Source organism: Taudactylus pleione, unplaced genomic scaffold, assembly GCF_031769625.1.
Source record: "Taudactylus pleione unplaced genomic scaffold, aTauple2 ptg000349l, whole genome shotgun sequence".
Taxonomy (NCBI): Eukaryota; Metazoa; Chordata; class Amphibia; order Anura; family Myobatrachidae; genus Taudactylus; species Taudactylus pleione.
The window spans coordinates 3,193,167-3,215,527 of record NW_028284750.1 but is presented as its reverse complement, the minus strand read 5'-3'; the positions used below and the strand labels follow the sequence as shown (position 1 = coordinate 3,215,527).

Here is a 22,361-nt window from a genome sequence, read left to right as displayed (position 1 = left end):
TATGACACATCGTCATTAAGGTGTGTACCCAGCTTAAGTCGGGAGTATTTCGAGGAAATAAAAAAAAAAGACTGCCTGTCAGTCACGGTGTGCGTTGTCAGGTCAACTTCTTGCTAACACTGCAACCTGCTGAACAGAAATGAAAGAGCAGGGTGAACACCTTCAGTGGGGTTGGGTATGGATTGCCGGCGTTCGGGATGCCGCTGGTCAGAACACAGACGCATCCAGACACCCATAGGTAAGTATGCTAGCACTAACCTTAACCCCAACCCTCCCTCCCCAGTGCCTAAACCTAACCTCCACCCCTAGTACCTAAACCTAACCCCACAACCTAACACTCCTCTAACTGCCAATACTTACAGTCTGGATACTGGTGGTGGGATCCCGACGCTGTCGGGATTTCGGCGCCGGTATTTAGACAGTCGGCATCCGCACGCCGGGATGCTGACTACATCCCCCTTCAGTGGAGTAGGGACCACTCCAGGTATTTCATGCATATTATTTAGACCAGTTATACACAGCCTGTTTTATATATTGATTTAGAATACTGGATGTACTTTTAGTTCATGTTTATATAAAACAATGTTTTATGAAATATTTTTTTATTTTTCTGAAATGTGTGTGACTGTTAGAGGAACTCCTCAGAACTATATATATTAAAACTATAATTGTGTGTTTCTTCATCAATTTAACGTTCTTATCAGGAATGGAAGTGCCTACAGCAGGTTAGAGTCTTAAATGCTCAGTAGATATCTTCACTTCTATTGTCATATGTTACCATTTGGTCCCATTATATAGCGAACATAATCCGTCAGTAGGTGACACAGACCAGTACTTCTATTTCTGACAGGTACCAAAACAAATGTATTTAAGAAGGAAGTATTAGGTTTCATTTACAAATATTTCCCAAGTCTACCCATACTATACCATATTCAGAATGGCATACTAATTATGCATGCTGATGTAAATTGCCCTATAGGCACACTGTACAATGGTGACCTCCTGGGCGCTCAGCATGTGGTAGACCTTCAAACTCGATTAGAAGTATATTTATATATTGTATGAATTGTATGCTAGAAAATACCCAAATGGAACAGATTTACCAATTTATTAACCTAAAAAAAAAAAAAAAAAATGATGAGAAATATTTAGTGCTTTATACATTAGGGTTAGCATTTGTCTGTGTTATGCAAAAGTACAGCCAACATCTTATTTCTAAATTATGATTAGAAAAAATAAATTGGTACCATAAAGTGAGGGGCACTGGTGTTATATTAGCAAGGCCAGAGGGGTGCAATATTAATGATCTACAGAGCTGCCCTCCATAGAGGAATGGTGTGGGGGCCATGTAGCCTAAAGACCATACTGTCACAATTGACTTTGTTGGCAGTCGCTCAAACTTTACATTTTTCAAAAGCTCCCCCAATCCAGCCATGAAAAATTACAAATTGTTTAATAATACAGAAAATCTATGATATTTATTAAACATAGTTTCTCCAGTTACAGTTTTGCATTTTACAAAGCATTGTAATGACAGTTAAAAAGATTTTGTTTTTACAAATTGAAATGCAATACCCTTTTCTCCAAGTATCTGAATTGCCATACATTTGTTTAAAAATACACATTAAAACTTATGCTTCGGACATTCTAAACTTCCTATATTCTCAAAAACCACAAAATACATATACTATACAGGTGTGGGAGAGAAAACTCTAGTTAAGTATACTTTGCTTAACATTACAGCTTTGTGATGTGAAAAGCTCAAATTTGCATAGAAATTGAAAATTTGAGCACATAAAGTACATTTTGCAATTTAAAAATGTATTGCAACAAATAAATCATTTTTAATAATTAAAGATTTGTTAAAAAAAATGGACACATTTTGGATTGACGCACAGTACAAAACTTTTGATTAATAATAAAAGCTTTTTTTTTTTGATCTGGAGTACCTTAATAAATGCAATTTTCAGTGGTAAAAATTAATTACTAAATAAAAAATATGTATACTACATTTCAACAATAAAAATGATTTATTTTAATAAATACAGACAAGATTCCAAGCTCTGATTTGACTTCTAAAATGTGTGTGTTGGATAATTTCAGAGAAATAGATGTGGATTAAATGTCTGACTTTAACCAATGGCGGTCATACATTATACACACACTGTTTACGCCCAGTTGCATAACTGCAATCCATTATGTTGGTGTCAAGTGAAGGGGCGAGGGTGCCTGTGCTGCTGTGCATCAAGTTAAAATGGTGGAAAGTGCTTTAAAACGACAAATACCATCAAAACGAGGATCCCTGCAAATACCTAAATTAAAATATGCTGCAATACATCCAAATAAACTAGGGACTAATCACCAAATTAACCCCTGTTATAATATTGCTACCAGAAATAATACTAGCATACAATGATTTGCAGGCCTGTATGACAAGCATACCTCTATGCACTTTAGAGTATATAATACACAGATGACAAGATAATATTGGTATTTTAGAACATTTACAAAGACATGCAGTTTCCACATATGCTTTAAGGGAATAAACAAAGATGTTACCCTCTCACATACCCACTCAACAGTGAACTCACAAGTTCCATAGTTTTGGAGTTTTAACCTTTTCTGATAGATACAATGTAGAGGGCATAGAGAGATGGTACAGCAAAACAACTTGTTCCCGCATAGGTTCCTTTAGAGCGCATCTGTCACCTATTCACAATGTAGCCATCCTGCGAGCTCTCCATACAGCATGAAAATGCAACCTAGCAAGTCTACTGGGAACCAGGTGGCCAACAGACTATTCTCTTAAGTGTAATGGAGCCAACAAAATGCTTCATTCACTGGGCCTGGTTCCCAATTGATAGGCTACATCCTTATAAATATCCATGTTCAGCTCACAAAACTAGTTTCACTGTGTATAGATGACAGCTGCATAATTGTGATTACAAAGTCAGCAACGCCGGAAAACAATATACACACTATATATCTGAACACATCTGGAAGAAATAACTATTGCTGACAGTAAATGTATTTAAAAAAAACCCACAATAAGAGAAGCATTTGACTGATCTGTTAGGAAGCGTACATTGGTGTAGACACAGTAATATGAACATTTCTCATTTTTACAACGATCAAAACACTGACTGTGTAAGGACGACACAGGTATCAATGGCTTCAGCAGAACACAAAACGTAACACTGTGTGCATTAATCTGTTGTATGTAGACAGGATGGTTCTTACTGCAGCAGCACAAATCTTTATACGCTCCCTACTGTTGTGTAACCGATATGACAAGAAGCAAAGGTGAAACAAAAACAAGTGTTACATATAAAGAATAGTGTTGCTTTATAGAGTTAAAGTCATTTAAAGGATAATCAATGTGGGTGAAGTAGGACAATATGAAAGTGATAATAAAGTAGTACACACACATCTATGGATGACACGTGAACACCATAGGATAAAGACTGTGCGGTCACATATTCTCCAGCCAAAATACTCAACAGTACTTCATACCTTCCTGGAGATATGAGTCTATTTCACAGACATGCACCTCAAAAAGAACTCCATCTCCCAACATGAAATGCATGACGTACATTATAGTTCTGGGTCTTTGCTTTTACATGAACCTATTACCCAGCAGTATAAGGTGACTGGGGAGACGTTAAGGAACAGTGGCCAATAACATACTGCATATGGCTTCTCCTGCTGAATAAGACAAAGCTTCGGGCAGCACCATCAGAAAATGAAAAGATTACAGAGCATAGAATAAAACTTTCCAAACGTGCCATTCTGACATAGATAACATAAAAGTATGAATACTGTTTGCTTTATTTATTCAACAGGTAAAAGCAGTAAACACTTCATAGGCCGAGGTGGCTCCTTATTAAAGACTGGGTATTTTAACATATGGAAAAACTAGACAGGCCCTTGTATAAAATGTTCCTCCACAACAAGGTGCGGTAACCTATAACATTGCGGATGTTATACAACTACAGGTCCCAGCATATAAGCAGCACAGTGTGCGGAGCTCTGCTCTAACTATCAGAATGCTGCTCAGACCACATCTTGTTATTTTAATCCAAAATGATGCCGTTGCAGGAAAAGCCATTTCTGACTTCAATAAATCAGACTCTTAAAGTCAAATCTCTATTCCAGAGCAAAGAACAAATAATTGCAGGTAGCATCCATTGACAGGGAACAAAGCAAAGCAAATTCAAATCCCTTTGTCCAAAGAATATTGTCTAAAATCACATCTGTATTCTTTCACATGTATGGACAATCATAAATATATTTTTCCTTTAAAAAGAAAGTAATAAAAAATAACAGCAATCAAGCCTCAATCTACAAGGAGAACATTGCACTTGAATTTTAACCTGCAAGAACAGCAGTGAAGGAAACAGCCTTATTCCCGCAAATTGAATAAATAATAATATGGTTGGTTGCACTCTCTCTACCTAAAGAAAGGATTATTATAGACCAAGATTATACAACCATATTAAACAAGTACTATACACACTGCATACTACAGTAAGAGCATAAACGTAACGCTGAGATCTCACTAAAGAGGAGACTTAAACATTTGACTTACTTAGGCTATATATTTAGAGATTTGTTACCCAACATGCTATCATTTCTTTCAGGCCCGTTCACGCACTTTGAAGAACTTCTCGTGGCGTGTAGCCCAATACATTTGATTTACTGACCGATCTTAAACACCATGTATAAATGACACCAACATTGATAAAACGGGGTGAGATGCACTACTATACATGTCTGACCGGTGGGAAATGTGCTTGGCGTTCAGTCTGGTCAGTTATCAGTCCTTGGTCGCTAAGAATTTTATAATACATTTTCACTTGCAAAGACTAATATTACAGGTTTACAGTGTAATTATCCTGGAGATAATTCCATACATATGCTTAAGTTATCTGAATACTATTAACCTGTACATATGATTATATATGAATCTTTCATGATAGTAAAATAAATCTGTATAATCAAATATGTCATGATCTGATAACAATGTCATTTACTTGTGAAAAAAATAATCTGAGGTTTATTCAATTGATAATGTATTCCTCCAAACAATGTACATATGATAAAACAAGCTTATTCTATATAGTGTTATCTCATAGCGTTCAGTCTTAATTCACACACTGTGCACTTAAGCAGCTAATCTATTATTTTGGCACAAACCACCACCTCGTATGATCCAGATGTGCAATGACCAACCCTGATGCTGGTAGAGGGGGTGTTGCTGGGGTAGAAAGCAGCATAAGAAAGACGTGTACAAATGTACAATAGGACATACACTATGTCTTATGTGTATTCCAACACATGGTAATTCCTGGTTATATACTGAGAGAGTTCTATTTGGATCATTAGCAGATAACCTGAAAGCCACAGAGCCATGTAATGTAATGAATAGATCACCCAAACACTTGATATTACAATAGTATGATTTTTAAACTCCCAATACTTTTAGGTTTGGAATAAAATAAGTAAATGAACACCAATCACTGCAATACATAAAGATCTCCCACGGGTCTGCGACAGCAAGAAGTGTGCGGACAGTGAGTGATGCAGAGGACAGGAAGCCATGGATTCCCTGGCTACACTTTATATTATAGGGGAAATACACCTAAAACTACTAATTAGAGTCTTCTCATATTCCCATATAAAAATTACTGGACGTTATATTATTTCTCATATAAAGATAGACATATTACTTGCATTTATGGTGTGTAAAAGTCACTTTTAGCAACCTTCAACACCAGTGCATCTATAACTCTGGTTGGTGCTCAGTACAGGAGGCGTAAAAAATAAAGTGGAAGAATAGCTAAATGTCATTTCTATGTCCTTACCTTTCTAGATCACTAACAAACATCTAAAAACAGGTCAAAGCTACCATTCCAAATAAACTACATATAACATTGTTTTAATAGTTTTATGGTAATATCCCCTTTAAATGTGCTCAATTAGTCCACATAGTAAAGTAATAGCCTAATAATACAGAATACCAAATCCTATGAAATCAGTCTCTGGAGAACATGCCAAAGACCAGGTATAGGAGAGATACTGACGTAAGGCACACCAGAAAAGAGTGGCACAAAGCAGAACACAGCCATCATCTCCCTCCTATCTAAGATCCACCGTCTCATGGTACTTTGGATGAAAGCAAGTTGAAAAAAACACTCCCAAATATTAAACATGTGGTAAACAGAGAGCAGGAAACACAGACAATTTCTAGTATCAGATGTGAAATGCAGTCTTTGCACTCACTCCCTTCCCAGCCTACCTTCTTTGCACTCCCTTCCAAGCCACCAACTATACTGCTGTTAGGGATGTGGGCAGACATTGCAGCAGGCGTGAACACTACATTGCAACAGAGCTGACTAAATAAAATGTTACTGCCTTTTTCCTTACTATCATTTGAGGAAAAAAAAACAAACACACCAATACTTTAGAGTATGCTTTGTTGGTGTTACAAGCCAACAGTCTGGGTGGAGTCTGTCGGAAAGATTTCAGGATATACTGATGTCAGACATGGCAGAGAGAGCTCCTGACTGACAAAGATAAGGATGTTTAAAATACTGTATCATTACAGATAAAAGTAATGCAATAAAATAGGCTGACCATTATTTACATATAACTAGTCACTGTTTTAAGACGCTATCCTATCATATTAGTGCAAACAGTCATGTAAGGGGAAAAGCTTGGCTATTTTATTAAAAGTACTCTGGAAACAGAGGTTTAGTTTCAAGATCTCCATCTAAAATATAAGATTAAAAATGCAATTTCCATAAAACTTGGTGGGATGAAGGACACTTTGATTCAATAGTAGAACAGGGTATTGGAGCAGTATCATACTTTGACATTAAAGAATGAAAATTATATAATATATGTGTATAAAAAATACACAGTAATCATTTTGTGACATTCAGAAGCATCCTTTTCAGGTGCCATGTCAGGGGATCTCTGATCAGGAATGTGCTTTGCACTACAACACGATCACTGGTGGAGATGAACACACAGGGTTCAGTTCTCAGACACGGAGCACTTTTAGATGCAGGATTTATATACAAAGTTGTAAACGTCACAGCATGCTTTCATATAAAAACTTCATCTGGACCGTGAAAACGCTGAAGCCAATAAATACTTAACATTCCTTGGGTTCAACAAATATAGCGGTTATACTTTAACGGAGGGGGGCATCTCTGAAATGCGGTCTGCTTTAAAATATACGCAACTTGTCCAAAGCCACATAATCCCATTTCATGGGCTAATACCGAAAAGCTTTGCTTCATGTTAAAGAATAATGCATTTTCCTAGTCAAGCAATATCCACATACTTTTAGCTGAAAACCAGCTACACTTATGTTATGTGTCAACCTGTACTTGGAAATATGCAAGTAATAGCCCTAGGTTGTGCGAATATAATTTCATACAAATGATTTGAGTCCATCATATGCAATCAATGCTAGGTTTTATGCAAAATCATCTTACCCTGTTCAACCAATCTAAAGATTGCCTTTCAAACTATGTATTCTAATGATTGTAAAGTAGTGACCTCTCGTTTGTGTGTGTATACATATAGTGTTCATTCTAGCACCCTCACTGAGGACATATTTTAAATTTGAAGGGCAACATTTTAGAAGTTATGTGTATAATATATATATATAAATATATATACACACACACAATAGATCAGGTCTAAAATGTTGCCCTTCAAAATTAAATATGCCCTCGCCACTGATTACTTGCAGGGTGCTAGAATGAACATTACATATACACACACATCCTACACAGTTCTCTTTTGCTTATTTGATCTTTATATAATTTTAGGTGCCTTCCTGGTTACTGATCTCATTATAATGTGGTTTATTCTCTAATGGTTGTTGGATGTAATGTATAAAAAGTACCTATGGCTACATTAAAATGTACTGCTTTCTATTATCTGTTCTAAACACAAAAAGACAAAGCAACAAGGCCCACAAACCATAGAAAAACAAGAAATGCATAAGTTGTATCATAAAAAGTACTTGGAAGGCTAAATAGGAGATATATAAAAACAATGTTATCCCGTTTCAACTACTGAAAGTCAGATTCTCAGAGTTACCTTTCATATTCTCTGCTCAGTCCTGTGACGAGCCACCGCAATTATAACACATAGGTGTGTGCTACGGACTACAGGCCCTGACGCACGCATATTGCCCCTCCCTGCACAGGGCTGGAGGTATGACAATAGACAAGGGAAGGATGCAGCCTCCCATGGTAGATTCTACATTTGCAATAAGCTTAATAAAATAAATAGTTTTAACAATTTAACGTGCATGATATTAGGAATATAAATTCCACTGTAGGATGATGGAAAAAAAACATTTATAATGCTACTTTGAAAAATATTTTTAAATAAGTTTTTCTTTTTTTTTTTTCCTTAAATAAAAAGATAAATTTGAACATGTCTTTTAGCATGATGATCAGGAAAGTGTTTTTATGGATATGGCTGAAACCAAGATGTGCAGAGCTACTTGTCCTCAGTGCCAGCCAGACATTATGTTATGGCAGTCTTCCTTCTCAATAGGACACAGTGTTGTGGAAAAAGTTAGAGGCAGCAAGAAAATATTCAGAGTCACTTGGGTCCTTAATGTTTCAACTTGGCATCTAGGCGTAACCAATGTAGGCCTTGACGGGTGTAGCGTACCAGTTCTGTCATGGTGCTTGAGTTAAAGATCAAGGGACCCATTACCTTGTCCAGTTCTGTAAAAAACTCTGAGGGGGGAAAAAAAAAAAAAGTAGTAGTATCAGAAATGTTACTGCTGATTAAAAAGAGGAAACCATCATCTACACTATACATCATCAATTAACAAGGGTGACTAAAACCTACCACTTTGCTCTTTACAGAGCTGTTCAGCTTGGTCCCAAATCTCAGTGGCATAAAGAAAGTTGGATGTGACTTGGACGTAGCTGGCAGCCATCTGATGGATCCTCTGTGGAATAGTGACTGAAGTTGTTCCGCTTGCGGAACTGGACACACTAGAGGTATAGCTGTTTGAAATGCCAGGGGACAACTTTGGGGACACTGGCGAGGGCATGCTCACCGACTTACTGTTAAAAAAGAGCAAAACACAAAGTATAATATTAGAGCGTTAGATGCTAGTCGGTACAAATTGCAGGGGGCAGCTAGCCAATTCACCTGACAAAACTGCTGCCGGCATCTAACTTTGATCAGTTATTTATATTGAAGGCAATAGAACCGCATCTTCCCTGGCTTCTTAATAGATGTTCCTAACTCGCCTCTGAATTCTATATTATTTTACGTACATTAGTTTATCATGCCAGCAAAGAGGCCAATTGTTTTCTTACCTTCCAATTCCAGGTGATGGAGCTTGTGAATTACTATATGAATTCTATAAAACAGAAGGAAAAAAAGAAATGAAAGCACTGTGCTGTATGTGTCTAGTTTTATACACACACTTGTTCACATAGAGGAAGCATGTTCTGCTTTCACCCCCAGGGATATTAAGGAATGGAAAGTCACATTTTTCTCACAGGTATTGGTCAACAAGGCAGAAAGATGCCCCCACAATTACATTTTGTATGAACTACTTGATTATTCGGCTACCTAGAAGATCACTTTTTTTTCACATGGTCAATTTCAATAAGTATTATTAATAGATGAATAGACAACATGCATAGTATTTACGAGGTGGGAAATACAACAAAGTCCAATGATAACAGATAAACCATTAACTTACTTTTAGGTGCTCAGTTAATGTTTTGGAATATTTTAGCGCACTCTCTTTCTTCAGTTTAAACAATCTTAAGTACAGAAGAGACTGACATCGGAGACTGAAAAATGACAGAGAAAGAAGTAAACTTGCGTCTTTTGAAAGACAAAAAAAAGCATAATTTATGTACCAACACTTTGCTATGACGCTTTTGGCAGAAGCGTCAGAAGAAATTATGGTATGTTCCTTTTTTTCCCCCAACAAACACTGAAAAATATAAATAACTATCTGCAGGGAGATGTACTAAGCCTTGAAAAGTGATGAAGTTGAGAGAGAAAGTACCAGCCAATCAGCTCCTAACTGCCATTTTTCAAATACAGCCTGTAAAGTGAGTTAGAAGCCGATTCATTGGTACTTTGTCTCTCTGCACTTTATCACGTTTCAAGGCTTAGTACAGTGTTGGCTAACCTTGACACTCCAGCTGTTGTGGAACTATATATCCCAGCATGCACTGCCACAGTTTTAGCATGCCCTAATAGCAAAACTGTAGCAGTGCATGCTGGGTTATGTAGTTCCATAACAGCTGGAGTGTCAAGGTTAGCCAACACTGGCTTAGTACATACTTCCTTTGATGTTTAAGTCACTGAAATATTAGTTACATTTAATGCCTCCATATGCTTGATCATGTGTGATGAGATGAAATAGTAAAGTATAGCCAAATATAGCTGTAGATGCCAAGTTTGAATAAGAAAAAAAAAATCCCAGCAAAACCTAAGGGGAAAAAAAAACCCCACAAAAGAGGCCAAATCAATCACAATGCAGAGGTTCCCAAAATTCTGCATTACAGTCCTCCAGGTTTTAAAGGATAACCATGCTTGAGTCCAAATGGTTAAATCAAACTGACTGAGGTACTAATTAAGTCACCTGTGTTCAAGTATGGAAATCCTTAAAACGTGGACTGTAATGACAGAGTTTTGGAGGCACAAACAGTTTAACACCTCAATGTGGAATGTTCTCAATACAATTGTGTACACCCTTGACCCAAAGCTCATTTGTACATACCAAAGAACGCCAAGTCGTTTATCAGCTGCTGTAGCATCTGGAGCCGAAGAGCTCTTCAGTTTCATAGTGTACCTAGAGTCACACCACATTTATTAGTATAAAAATCTTCAATTTCTTAATGTAATAAGACTACATTTGGTATGTAAAATATTTCTTACAGATAGATTAGATGATTCTCAAAATAACAGGATTTATATACAGAAGTGTCCTCATTTTATTTCTCTGAATCCATTTGGGAGACACTGGAATACGGTGGTATAGGGAGGCTCACATAGATTTTGAGTACATTAAATTTAGAACTAAAGGTATTAACCTCTCTCCCTCTATATCCCCAAAACTTGCTGGGTTTGCTCGGAGGAAAAAAATGAAAAAGGTCATCCTTCAACAAGAGCATAAAAAAGGTGGGCATCCAGTATCCCCCCAATATTCAAAGAAAATATTTTTTATAAAGATCCCGTTTTCTTTAATTCTATGGGGGACACTGGAACACTAGGGACTATCCAAAGCTGCTCCTGCTCAAGGGTACACTCAGTTGTGATGCACAGCATCTTCCATCCAAGATAACCATCTCTGGACTAAACATCTGTAAAAAACTAGAATATATAAACCAAAGACCAAGTGGCTACTTGGCATAGGAGCTCAGCCAAGGCCCTGTGCCGCACCGCCCAGGATGCAGTAACTGAGCTGGTGGAATATGCCCAAAGGCTGCCCTGATATAGCAGGGAGAGCCAAATACAACACGGTAAGGAACAAGGACAGACATTAACAAAACAGTAACTAGCAAAGGTGTGTGTGTGTGTGTGTGTGTGTGTGTGTGTGTGTGTGTGTGTGTGTGTGTGTGCGCGTGTTGGGGGGGCAGTTGGGGTGCAGATCATAAAGACTATGGGAATTAATTGATCTTGTAAATAAAGCAACATGAGGAAATGAATTGACTAGTATGCATATATGTAATACTATATATTTTTAAAAGGTTTGTTAGCATGTGTGTTTGTTTTGTAAGGGGTGCTGCATACGTGGAATCAGCTTCATTAAACTCCTCATGCAGTGAAGTGAAATACATATAAAATATTGCTTTGTTGAGAGCAGATACATAAGTTTCACAATAGCATTCCTAGTACAGATAGTGGTACATTTCAGTCACATAGGGTTTCAGCACATTACAAAATGTAATACACAAATATGATTAGCTTTTTTATTGATCGCTGTTATTCCCATATATATGAGAGAGAGAGAGAGAGAGAGAGAGAGAGAGAGAGAGAGACACACACAGACATATTACACATACATACACACAGTTCCCCATTGGTACTTATATAAAAAGCACAGGTGACAACCACTAAAAGCTAAATAACCAAAGCGCAATACATACTTAATTAGCTCAACTGTTTCAGAGTACATAGGAAATGGTGATTTTGACTCTTGGACACTCTTCTCTAATGCATTGCCGCACTCGATGAAAGAAACCACAGCATCAAGGTAATATACTGCTTTTTCAAATCTGTCCGACTATAAATAAAACAAGCAAACAAACAAAAAACAAATTACAAACCATGAACATTCTTTAAGCACTGATTCATGTCTGGGTAATCTTTGGCATGCTGTGCACTATGGCCCTCAGCTGGTGACTTACACTGGGCAGACATGCTGCAATATTGGGCAGATATTAAAGTGTGGGAATAAAAATGAACCTGCATATGGCCAGCTATAGAATTATGGACGCAGCAGATTAACACTAAAAAGGATTGCCACACCATGCCCTAACAGCTTGTATACTTCAGTTTACATACATGGTGGAGGACAGTCATGGGCCAGGGTTGCCAGAAGCGGTCTTAACATTTCAACAATGACTTTCATGTACCCATCCTTCCTCACTCCAACTGTATCAGTTGCCTGTTTTAATACTAGTGGCCGATAAGACTTCCTTAGTGTAGCCATGCACTATCCCACCTAACAGCTACAATTGTCATTCCACTTTCGTATGTATCAAGAGTTCCCCACATCTTAGACTGTAACTTCTCTTGGACTAGGCTATCTTCTGTGCTTGTGTGTTATTTGCATCATGATCATATCACCTCAATGTACAGCGTTGTGGAATATGTTGTCACTTTATAAAAGGTAATAATAATAATAAAAATAAAAGGTTTACGCAACAGTATTTTTAAAGACTCTTACCAAAGCATCTGCATTATGCTTGAGTTTCTTTGCTTCAGTATTTTTAAAGACTCTTACCAAAGCATCTGCATTATGCTTGAGTTTCTTTGCTTCTTGCAGGTAATGATCTGCCGAGTGGTTCCTGTGATAAAAACAGCAATTCTAAATGTTCGGTATTCCAACTACAAAATAAACTATATGTGAGAAAGTGAATTAGTCCGCTGTAAGCTTAGGAGGAACCACTCTAAGCACATGATTCCCACCAAGCCTCCTGGCCTGCACTTGCCCCCTCTTCTGAAACATTAGCTGAAGAGAGCACAGATGGCATGCTTTTCCTGCTGCAGTAATTGCATTACCAGTACAGGTATTGCCAGTGTGAAACCAGGAGGTTACAATGTCTGCAGTAGAAAGGTCTGCTGCTTGGTTTCACACTTCTCTCCTGTAATTAGTGAGCACTGTGGCTGATGGGTGAGCATGAAGATAGGAGAGGTCATGCCATATTAAGTGTAATCCGTTGCCTTCTAATTAGTAACTAAGGAAACTCTTTATAGTTTGGTGAAGATTAATGGTACAACATTCTGGATAAATCCATTTTGATGCATATTACATTACCAAAACATAGCCTACTACAGTAAGCCTCAAAGTATGTCAACATCTTCTCAGGGATTCCTAAGTATTGTATTTAATACAGAATGTATTGCAAGATGGGCAATATAAATGGTGCCTTACCGGTCTTCAAAAATCAGCTTAGCCCTTCGGGACTTATCAATTGGTGGTATGAAAGCTACAGCAGTAGGATTATTTGAGTTTTTTTCCTGCAAATTAATGTTTTATATGATTAGATAAAAAATAATTGCCATACAATTAAATTGGTACAAATTGGCCCTCAGATGCAGAGGACTACACAAACGGTCAGATCAAGGTCACAATAAAGTGACTACATCCTAGCCACTTTGTGGGGCATATTAAGCACTTTTCCTCTCTGGAATTCTTACACAAAGGTCAAATCTATTTCACTGAATTATTCTTTTATACCATTTGGTTTAATACCAAAAGCTTTTGCTATAAAACATTGTGAAAACTTATTACAGGTATAGCATTATAGAATTAGCAGATACTGTACATTGCTAGAATATTGCAACACTTCTTTAATCCAACAAAAGACAACCATGGACAAAAATATTTAGAATATTAATGTATTTAAAGGTTACTGAATTCTACTGTAGCCTTGTTAAAGATATCTGAAACCACACAAACACAAAAAATAACCAGACAGTGTGAACGTGGTGCTGACACACAGGACAGTGTACCCGATTCTTAGTTGCACATATTAAGGTCACAATTCCGGCGGCTACCAGTGATGGGAAATCCCGTGTGAACATCCGCCAGTATTCAGTGGGTCACATCTATTCGACAACACCGCCCCGAGGCCTATGCTTGCGAGTCCAGCCATCATCACTATTAGCAGCATTTGCACCAGCCCTAGTCTTGGTGCAGTAGACTGACTGGACCAAATGGTTACTTGCATACGAACAGCTCAGAATAGTACGAAACTCTGTGTACATGCCGAAGGCAAATTTATTACACGTGTATTACGTTCCCACTGCCACCCAGTAACGCCCATCCAGCTGCAAGTGAGAAGCCTCCGAGATGGCGCATGATTCAGATTAACCGGAAGTACTTTAAGATGCATTTGTAGCCAGCAATGAATGCTCAGTTTGCTAAAATCCATCCACATTTGGAATTGCATGCAACTCAGAATCAGGTTCAGGGTGCTGTAGTGCCAACGTTTTATGTGCAAATCTATACAGAGCATTTCTATTCACTTGTGAGACTGGGGGCATTTCCATGGAAGGATGCAAGCTTTTAAAGTACTATTTAGTATGGCATTATCAAACAAATACACACATAAAAAACATACCATGACACTAAACCTTAAATATACAGACTTATTAGAACTCGGCATATGAAGGAAGGCTCTCTGACTTTACCTTGGCTTCCTTGGTAGTGCTAGAGGACTTCCCTTCGGTCTTTCTCTGCTTGGCAGAAGAGTTGCCTTTGGTGCTGCTCTCCTTAGTGCTGCCACTGCTGCCAGATTTCAGGGAGGACGATTGGCTAACTGTTCTCTTACGTGGTCCATTCTCCGTCTTGGGATCTTTCTGTAGTGCAGGTGGAGCAGGAGAGGGCAGGGGATCTTTTTCTTTAACTGGATTCTGTTTGGATAACCTATATGCATTTCAAGTTTTACAATTAAATACATTTCATTCTAATTAGAAAAAAAAGCACTTATAATTTAATGCAGACAGTGCGGGAGCAAAATAGTGGCACACAATCATATTAGCAACATAATGACAAGGGGATATTCAATTTGCAGCAAAGTGCCAATGATCCAACAGTACCTCCGGCACATCACCATCAGTAACATCGCAGGTTCATCCTCGCACTACATAGAGGTAATTAGTGGTGATGTGAGCAGCCACACATCACCATCAGTAACATCGCAGGTTCATCCTCGCACTACATAGAGGTAATTAGTGGTGATGTGAGCAGCCACACATCACCATCAGTAACATCGCAGGTTCATCCTCGCACTACATAGAGGTAATTAGTGGTGATGTGAGCAGCCACACATCACCATCAGTAACATCGTAGGTTCATCCTCGCACTACATAGAGGTAATTAGTGGTGATGTGAGCAGCCACACATCACCATCAGTAACATCGCAGGTTCATCCTCGCACTACATAGAGGTAATTAGTGGTGATGTGAGCAGCCACACATCACCATCAGTAACATCGCAGGTTCATCCTCGCACTACATAGAGGTAATTAGTGGTGATGAGAGCAGCCACACATCACCAACAGTAACATCGCAGGTTCATCCTCGCACTACATAGAGGTAATTAGTGGTGATGTGAGCAGCCACACATCACCATCAGTAACATCGCAGGTTCATCCTCGCACTACATAGAGGTAATTAGTGGTGATGTGAGCAGCCACACATCGTTGCTAATAGAATGCCCTAAAGAATCACAGTCTTACTTACTCTCTATTGGAAACTTTGTGGCTTGATGTCTTTTCCTCCACTTTTGGTTTTTTGCTCTCATTACCCCTGACCTCCTCGTCATTCTGTATAAAGAAAACATAGCAAGCATACACTGTAAATGCTGCTTGGTCTGGAGCCCAACAAATGCATTGACACTTTTATATGGAAGCATTAATTAGCACATAACAGGTGCAACCCCCATTTAAACATTGAACATTAACCAAAATGCCATCCGTGATACTGACAGTGATTATCAGTAATGCTGTAAAATACAAACAAATGATGAAGTGAAGAACACTACAGAGAGTCATCAATTGCTGGTACCTGAGAACAGTAGTTTGCATTGAGCTAATTTGTGAGATCAGCTAAATAGTAAAAGCAGACACCGCTGGCAGATCATAAACATGGGTGACCCAAAAAGCACAGGTCAGTAATGGATCCAGTCACACAGATCACACTGGGTCCCCTTAGTGTGACACAGTGGTAAGCATTGCTGTCTCATTTGGCTCACTTAGCACACATCCATATTGTGCTCATGATACAACTGCATTTTCTGCATCTGATCAATATGGAGCAGGTGTTGAGCCAGTCAGTCATTTTGGACTGTATATAGTGCTTTATGGTTACATTGTCTGACAATTACCAAAATGGCCTACACAATCTCTGCATGTATGACAGCTGAACATGTCTCTATTATGAAGTGTGAGGCAGAGCAATGCTGCTCGAGCAGATGTCAAACCGCACAATAAAAACACATTTTTAGTATTATTTTTTTTTTTTTTTTTTTTTAATTCTATAATGTGCTGAAGTGAAATAACTTGTATGGAATACAAAAAAAAAAGTAAACAAAAAAAAATATTTTAAAAACAAAATCACAAGGACAGTGAAATATTTGTAAATGCAGCCAGCAGGCATTGCTGTAACTGGAGCCGCCTGGGTGACATGGAGTACCAATGTATCTGTAGTATCAGTAATTGCTCAACTCCACTATTGTGACCTTCTAGTGAAAGGGTTCAACCTTTTTATTATCTACAACTTGTAGAGACAGACATTTCATCTAAAATGATTGGCAAAGTCTTCAAAAGCAGCACCGTTGGTGTAGTGGGCAGCATTGCTGGCTCACAGCCGAGAGGTCAGGAGTTAAAACTCCTGATAAAGGCACTCCTCTGTGGAGTTTGTACAGCATGTTCCCCATGTTTGTGCAGGCTTCCTCAGATGCTCCGATGTTCTCCCACATAAAAAAAAACAAAAAACATACTGGTAGGTTGATTGCACTAGGGTTAATTTTTTGTCCAAAGCCAGAGGTTCCCAAATGCAGTCCTCAAGGCTCCCACAACAGTTCAAGTTTTCGGAGATATCCATGGTTGAGCACAGGTGGTTAAATCAAATTGACTGAGGTAATTAAAGGTGCATACACACAACGATTTTTTTAACAAATTAACTATAACTACGTCGTTATCGTTAAATCGTTTAAAAAAGCATTAATTTTTTTGAGTGAACGATGAACGGTAATCGTTCATGCGCGCTCCAGTTTGTAGTTTATCGTCCATTCTGACTGTACAACATAAACTATTTTCTGAACAAAAATCGTTATGTTGTCCAGTATAAACGATGAACGATGTCCATTCACTGTATGCATGATTAAAAAATCGTTCATGAAAAGCGTTGACAAAATCGTTCATTAATTTAGTAACCAACGATTTTTCAAGAGACAATCTGAATGAAAATCGTTAACAAATATCATTGGTTACTAACATCGTTACGTGTGTATGCAGCTTAAGTCACCTATGCTCAACCATGGATCTCTCTAAAACCTGAACCGTTGGGGAGCCTTGACGACAGTGTTTGGGAACCTCTGCCCTAGTGTGTATGTGTGTCCATGTGATGGTGGATATACACTGATCAGCTATAACTGCCTAATATTGTGTGGATCACCCTGGTAACGCCAAACAGCTCTGACCTGTTGAGGCATGGACTCCACAAGACCTCTGAAGGCGCCCTGTGGTATCTGGCACCAAGACATTAGAATCAGCAAGTTGCGAGGTGGAGCCTCCATGACCCAGTCTTGATTTTCCAGCATCCAGCACATCCCACAGACGCTCGTTCAGTTTGAGATCAACACCTTGACCTCTATCATGTTCCTCAAAACATTCCTGAATACTTTTTGCAGTGTGGCAAAAATCAGGGAATACCATTGACATGAAGGGGTGTACTAGTTTTGCAACAATATTTGAGTAGGTAGTATGTGTCAAAGTAAAAAACACATGAATGCCAGGACCCAGGGTTTCCAAGCAGATCATTGACCTGAGCATTAGACAGTCTCTGCTGGTTTGCCTTCTTCCCATAATGCATCCTGGTGCAATCTCTGCCCATAGTAAACGAACAACGCACCCGGCCGATTACAGGATTTAAAAGATTCATCAGACCAGACTACCTTCTTCCATTGCTCCATGCTCTTATTCCAACGTGCCCATTGTAGGCACTTTCGGTGGTGGACAGGGGTCAGCATGTACACTGACTGGTTTGCGGCTACACAGCCCCTTGCGTAGCAATCTGCGATCCACTGTGTGTTCTGACACTTTTCTATCATAGCCAGTATGAACTTTTTCTGCAATTTGGGTGACAGTAGCTCTTCTGTGGAAGTGGACGAGACAGGCTGGCCTTCACTCTCCATGCGCATCAATGAGCCTTGGGTGCCATGACCTGGCGCCGGTTCACTGGTGATCCTTTCTTGGACCACTTTACATAGATAACCACTGCTTACCTGGAGCACCCATCAAGACCTGTAGTTTTGGAGATGCTGACCGAGTAGTCTAGTGATCACAATTTGGGGCCTGTCAAAGTCGCTCAGATCCTTAAGCTTGCCCATTTTTCCTGCTTCCAATACATCAACCTCAAGAACTGAGTGCTAAGATATCCCATCCCTTGACAGGTGCCATTGTAACAAGATAATTAATGTTATTCACTTTATCGGTCAGTGGTTTTAATGTCATGGTTGATCTGTATAGTTTGTAAGTTCCAGGGGACTTACATATGACTGAAATATTCACTGTAAAGTGCTGCTTTATATATGAGCTACACATAAGTGTTACTAAAACACTAAAGCATTAAAAAAAAAAAAAAAAAAAACGACCACTGAAATTATCACTTCAACATGTAATAAAAACCCAAAGTGTACAAGTTGCTGGGTGCGTCTGGGACACTTAGGTCTACAAAATGTAACTAATAGCATCTGATAAAACCTTTGCAACTGAGAAAGTGAGATAAAACAAATGTTTCCTTCACCTCATAATTCTGCAGCGGCAGCATAAATTCCAGCAGAGTCGCAGTATCTTGTACACATCCCCCGAAAATGCTACAATAATTACAGGCCAAACAGAGGCAAGAACAAGTGACAGTCAATCACAGGTCACCTTGGTCTGCTCATTGCAGTCAGTATTTAAAGCATATGCCACATTCAACAAAAACAATCAGGACTGCGCCACATTCACCTTGACATCTACACAAATTCATTATTTAAATTACTGCTTATGGACGTCTACAGAGAAACAAGCATTATGCATAATCCAGTGGTTCCCAAACTTTGCGTTCGAGGCACCCTTAGGGTCTCCATAATTTTTGCAAGGCACCCCTAAGCCAAAAGAATTACAGAACAGTCCCATTTTAAGTAGTTGGGCCAAAATAATGTAAATATTTTAAAAAGAAATAGAAAAAGAGAAAAACTTTGCTATTCTTACCCATTGCCCCCTCCGTCTCTATTCCATTGCCCCATGTCTCTCACATTGCCCCCTCCATGTCTCCCATGGGAAGACACTTAAAGGACTTGAACAAAAGGAGGGTCCCCTACACTGAATCTTGGGCACCAGATCCCAACTGACATTAAGCAGAGGCCACACTGAAGGGTTAAAGAAATGGAGTGACAAGGGATAGTGAGAAGGACACTAGGACAGGATACAGGAAGGGCAGCAGATGTCTTACCCCCGAAGCTTTGGCGCTTCTGCCTCCTCCGATGTCCAGGCACAGCCCAGGATGCAAAGCACCGCACTGGGTTGCACTCAAAGCAATTGCAATTCAGCTACTGGTCCACTACTACTTCTCTCCCTCCCCTTTAGTGCTGCCTCCATTGGGCGCAACAGGGGAAATCCTCTGCTCTGGAGGCATTTCTCTCCTAGTGCCCTGTTTGTCTCCAGGGGTCCTCACTGGGCAGGTGCTGGTTGGGACTGTCAAATACACTGCCGGGGATGTGTGGCGGTAGGCGGGCTTCTCCACAAGACAGGGTCCGGTGGTCAGCAGCAGGTCTCTGGGTTTCCCCACTCTGGGTCAATTCCTCTTCCTGGGTCTTCTCCGGGGTCCTCCTCTTCGGAAGGCAGCTCTCCAGTCCCCTGTCCAGTGGCCACGTGTTAAGCGGCAGTGGGTCTGGACTACTCAGCAGCAGCAAGTCCTAGGGGGGTCTTCACCTTGCAGCAGTCACATATCTTCGTCTATCAGGCAGCAGGTAACGGCACTCAGGGTCCATCACAGGACCCTGCTTTCCGGCGGTGGGTCCCTCATTGATCTGACCGTGCTCCGGTCTCCCTTCTTCACAGCGGGGTAGCAGCAGCCTCTTGCGCCTCCAGGCGCCGGCTTCCCCCTTCCACATGTGCAAAAAGAAACACACACTGGCTGGCCTCTTTAGGCAACCGGCCGCCGCGGCACCCCAGTGACATCGCTGCAGCACCCCAGGGTGCTGTGACGCACAGTTAGGGAACCACTTGCATAATCCATTAAAAAGGGCATAATCCATTAAAAAGGGAACGAAGAGTGAACACATTTACGCACTATAGCACAAATTTTACCCCAAAATTAGGATTGTGGGCTCACTTGTACAACCGGAGTGGGTCTCCAGGGATGTGCTCTGCAGTCAAGCACTGCCTGCCTGCAACCATAGCCAAGCACTGTTTGCGCAATTGTGCATTTTATAATCTATGACTATACAGTAAAGTGTGTCTAGACACAAACAAGATACAAAAAGCAGCCCAATCCAAACCGCCACCTGCCCCAAATGCAGGAAAATAGACATACAAAAATAGATGCACTGTGATTCGAAGGCGCTCTATCTCCAAATAAAACGTGCAAGGAACTGAGCAAATGATGCAATAAACCACCACATCGACTGATTTATGTGATATGTTACGAGTAATGCCGTACGTATAAAGAAACCTTTACTTACACACATAAGAATTGCATCAAATGTTTTGGTGAGAACCACTCATTGACTGAGAGGCAGAAGGCTCGTCTCTCAGCCAATGAAAGCTCAGCACCAGGATTTCTATAATGAAATCTAGCGGCTGAGCGGTCATTTGGGTAGTAATGTCTTTGGAGGACATTACTGTATTCGTGTGTCCAAGTCAATTAGTTTATTTTGTTTTCCTAAGACCCTGGATGCCTACATGGATAAAAGAGGACGTGATCCACACAAGGAATGGGAGAGTATAGATTTTTTTTTTTTTTTTTTTACAGGTATCCGTGGATTTCCACTTGGACAAGTGGACGCGATTGTCTTCAGGGATACTAGGCGAGTATGTGTGATAGCACAATTTTATTAAAACATATATACACACACACTATCATGGTGTGTCTCTTGTGTTTATTGTAATATTTATTTTGCAGGTGAATTACAGGTACCAGCAGGCCCGTAATGCCCCGCCTGCTGGTACTTGTCGCTCTTCAGGTACCAGCATGCGGGGGAGGCTTGCTGGGACCTGTAATTCACCTGCAAAAGACAATATTTTTACTTCTTTCATTTGCACTACACTATTCACAATCAACCTGGGCGGTTGGTGCCGGGGATAGCCCCGGTCTATTAGCCTAGGCCTACGGTAGCGTGGAGATTCAGACCCCTTTATTGGGGAGCCTGGGCTGACTAGTGGTCAGGCATAATGCTTTGGCCAGGGGACCTGGTGAAAGGGTTCCCCATGACAGTGGCGTTACACCCGCACCCATCCCCCTGCTAGAAAGAGGCCGGTTCTGGTTATGGAAAATACAGGGGATCCCTGGTCTTTCTGTACCCCGTATTTCCAAAACCAGGACCGGCTCTCAGCTGAGCCCAGTACTGGTTGTGCTAAATATAGGGGGCCCCTAGGTCTTTTGTCCCCTGTATTTTCACAATCAGTACTGGCTGTTAACCACTTGCCTGGCACGGTCGTATCAGATACGACCATACCAGAGTGGGCTTTACATACATGTTATATAATGTGTGTGTGTATATATAATACATACATATATGTTATATAATGTGTGTGTATATACACATTTTTTATATACATATATATATATATACATACATATACACATATACACACACACACACGTGTGTGTGTAAGCAGCAGATATAT

The 22,361-nt window shown here is 39.7% G+C and overlaps 1 protein-coding gene across 6 annotated transcripts in view; it reads right to left on the bottom strand.

Annotated features, from left to right (window-relative positions):
• Positions 1 to 1,459: 1,459 nt before the first annotated feature.
• AFF4 (ALF transcription elongation factor 4) overlaps positions 1,460 to 22,361 on the bottom strand; it is a 113,888-nt gene continuing 92,986 nt past the window's right edge. For 4 of the 6 annotated variants that reach the window (XM_088444123.1, XM_088444125.1, XM_088444124.1 and 1 more), the window contains exons 13-22: positions 15,988 to 16,070; positions 14,935 to 15,169; positions 13,673 to 13,758; positions 12,965 to 13,085; positions 12,162 to 12,298; positions 10,793 to 10,864; positions 9,758 to 9,851; positions 9,366 to 9,409; positions 8,887 to 9,107; positions 1,460 to 8,771 (exon numbers count right to left, since the gene is read on the bottom strand). In XM_088444123.1, coding sequence (XP_088300249.1) covers positions 8,644 to 8,771; positions 8,887 to 9,107; positions 9,366 to 9,409; positions 9,758 to 9,851; positions 10,793 to 10,864; positions 12,162 to 12,298; positions 12,965 to 13,085; positions 13,673 to 13,758; positions 14,935 to 15,169; positions 15,988 to 16,070 — 1,221 coding nt within the window. In that variant the 3' untranslated portion in view covers positions 1,460 to 8,643. The remainder of the gene's footprint in view (positions 8,772 to 8,886; positions 9,108 to 9,365; positions 9,410 to 9,757; positions 9,852 to 10,792; positions 10,865 to 12,161; positions 12,299 to 12,964; positions 13,086 to 13,672; positions 13,759 to 14,934; positions 15,170 to 15,987; positions 16,071 to 22,361) is intronic. The other 2 variants (XM_088444127.1, XM_088444128.1) reach the window with 1 other exon arrangement.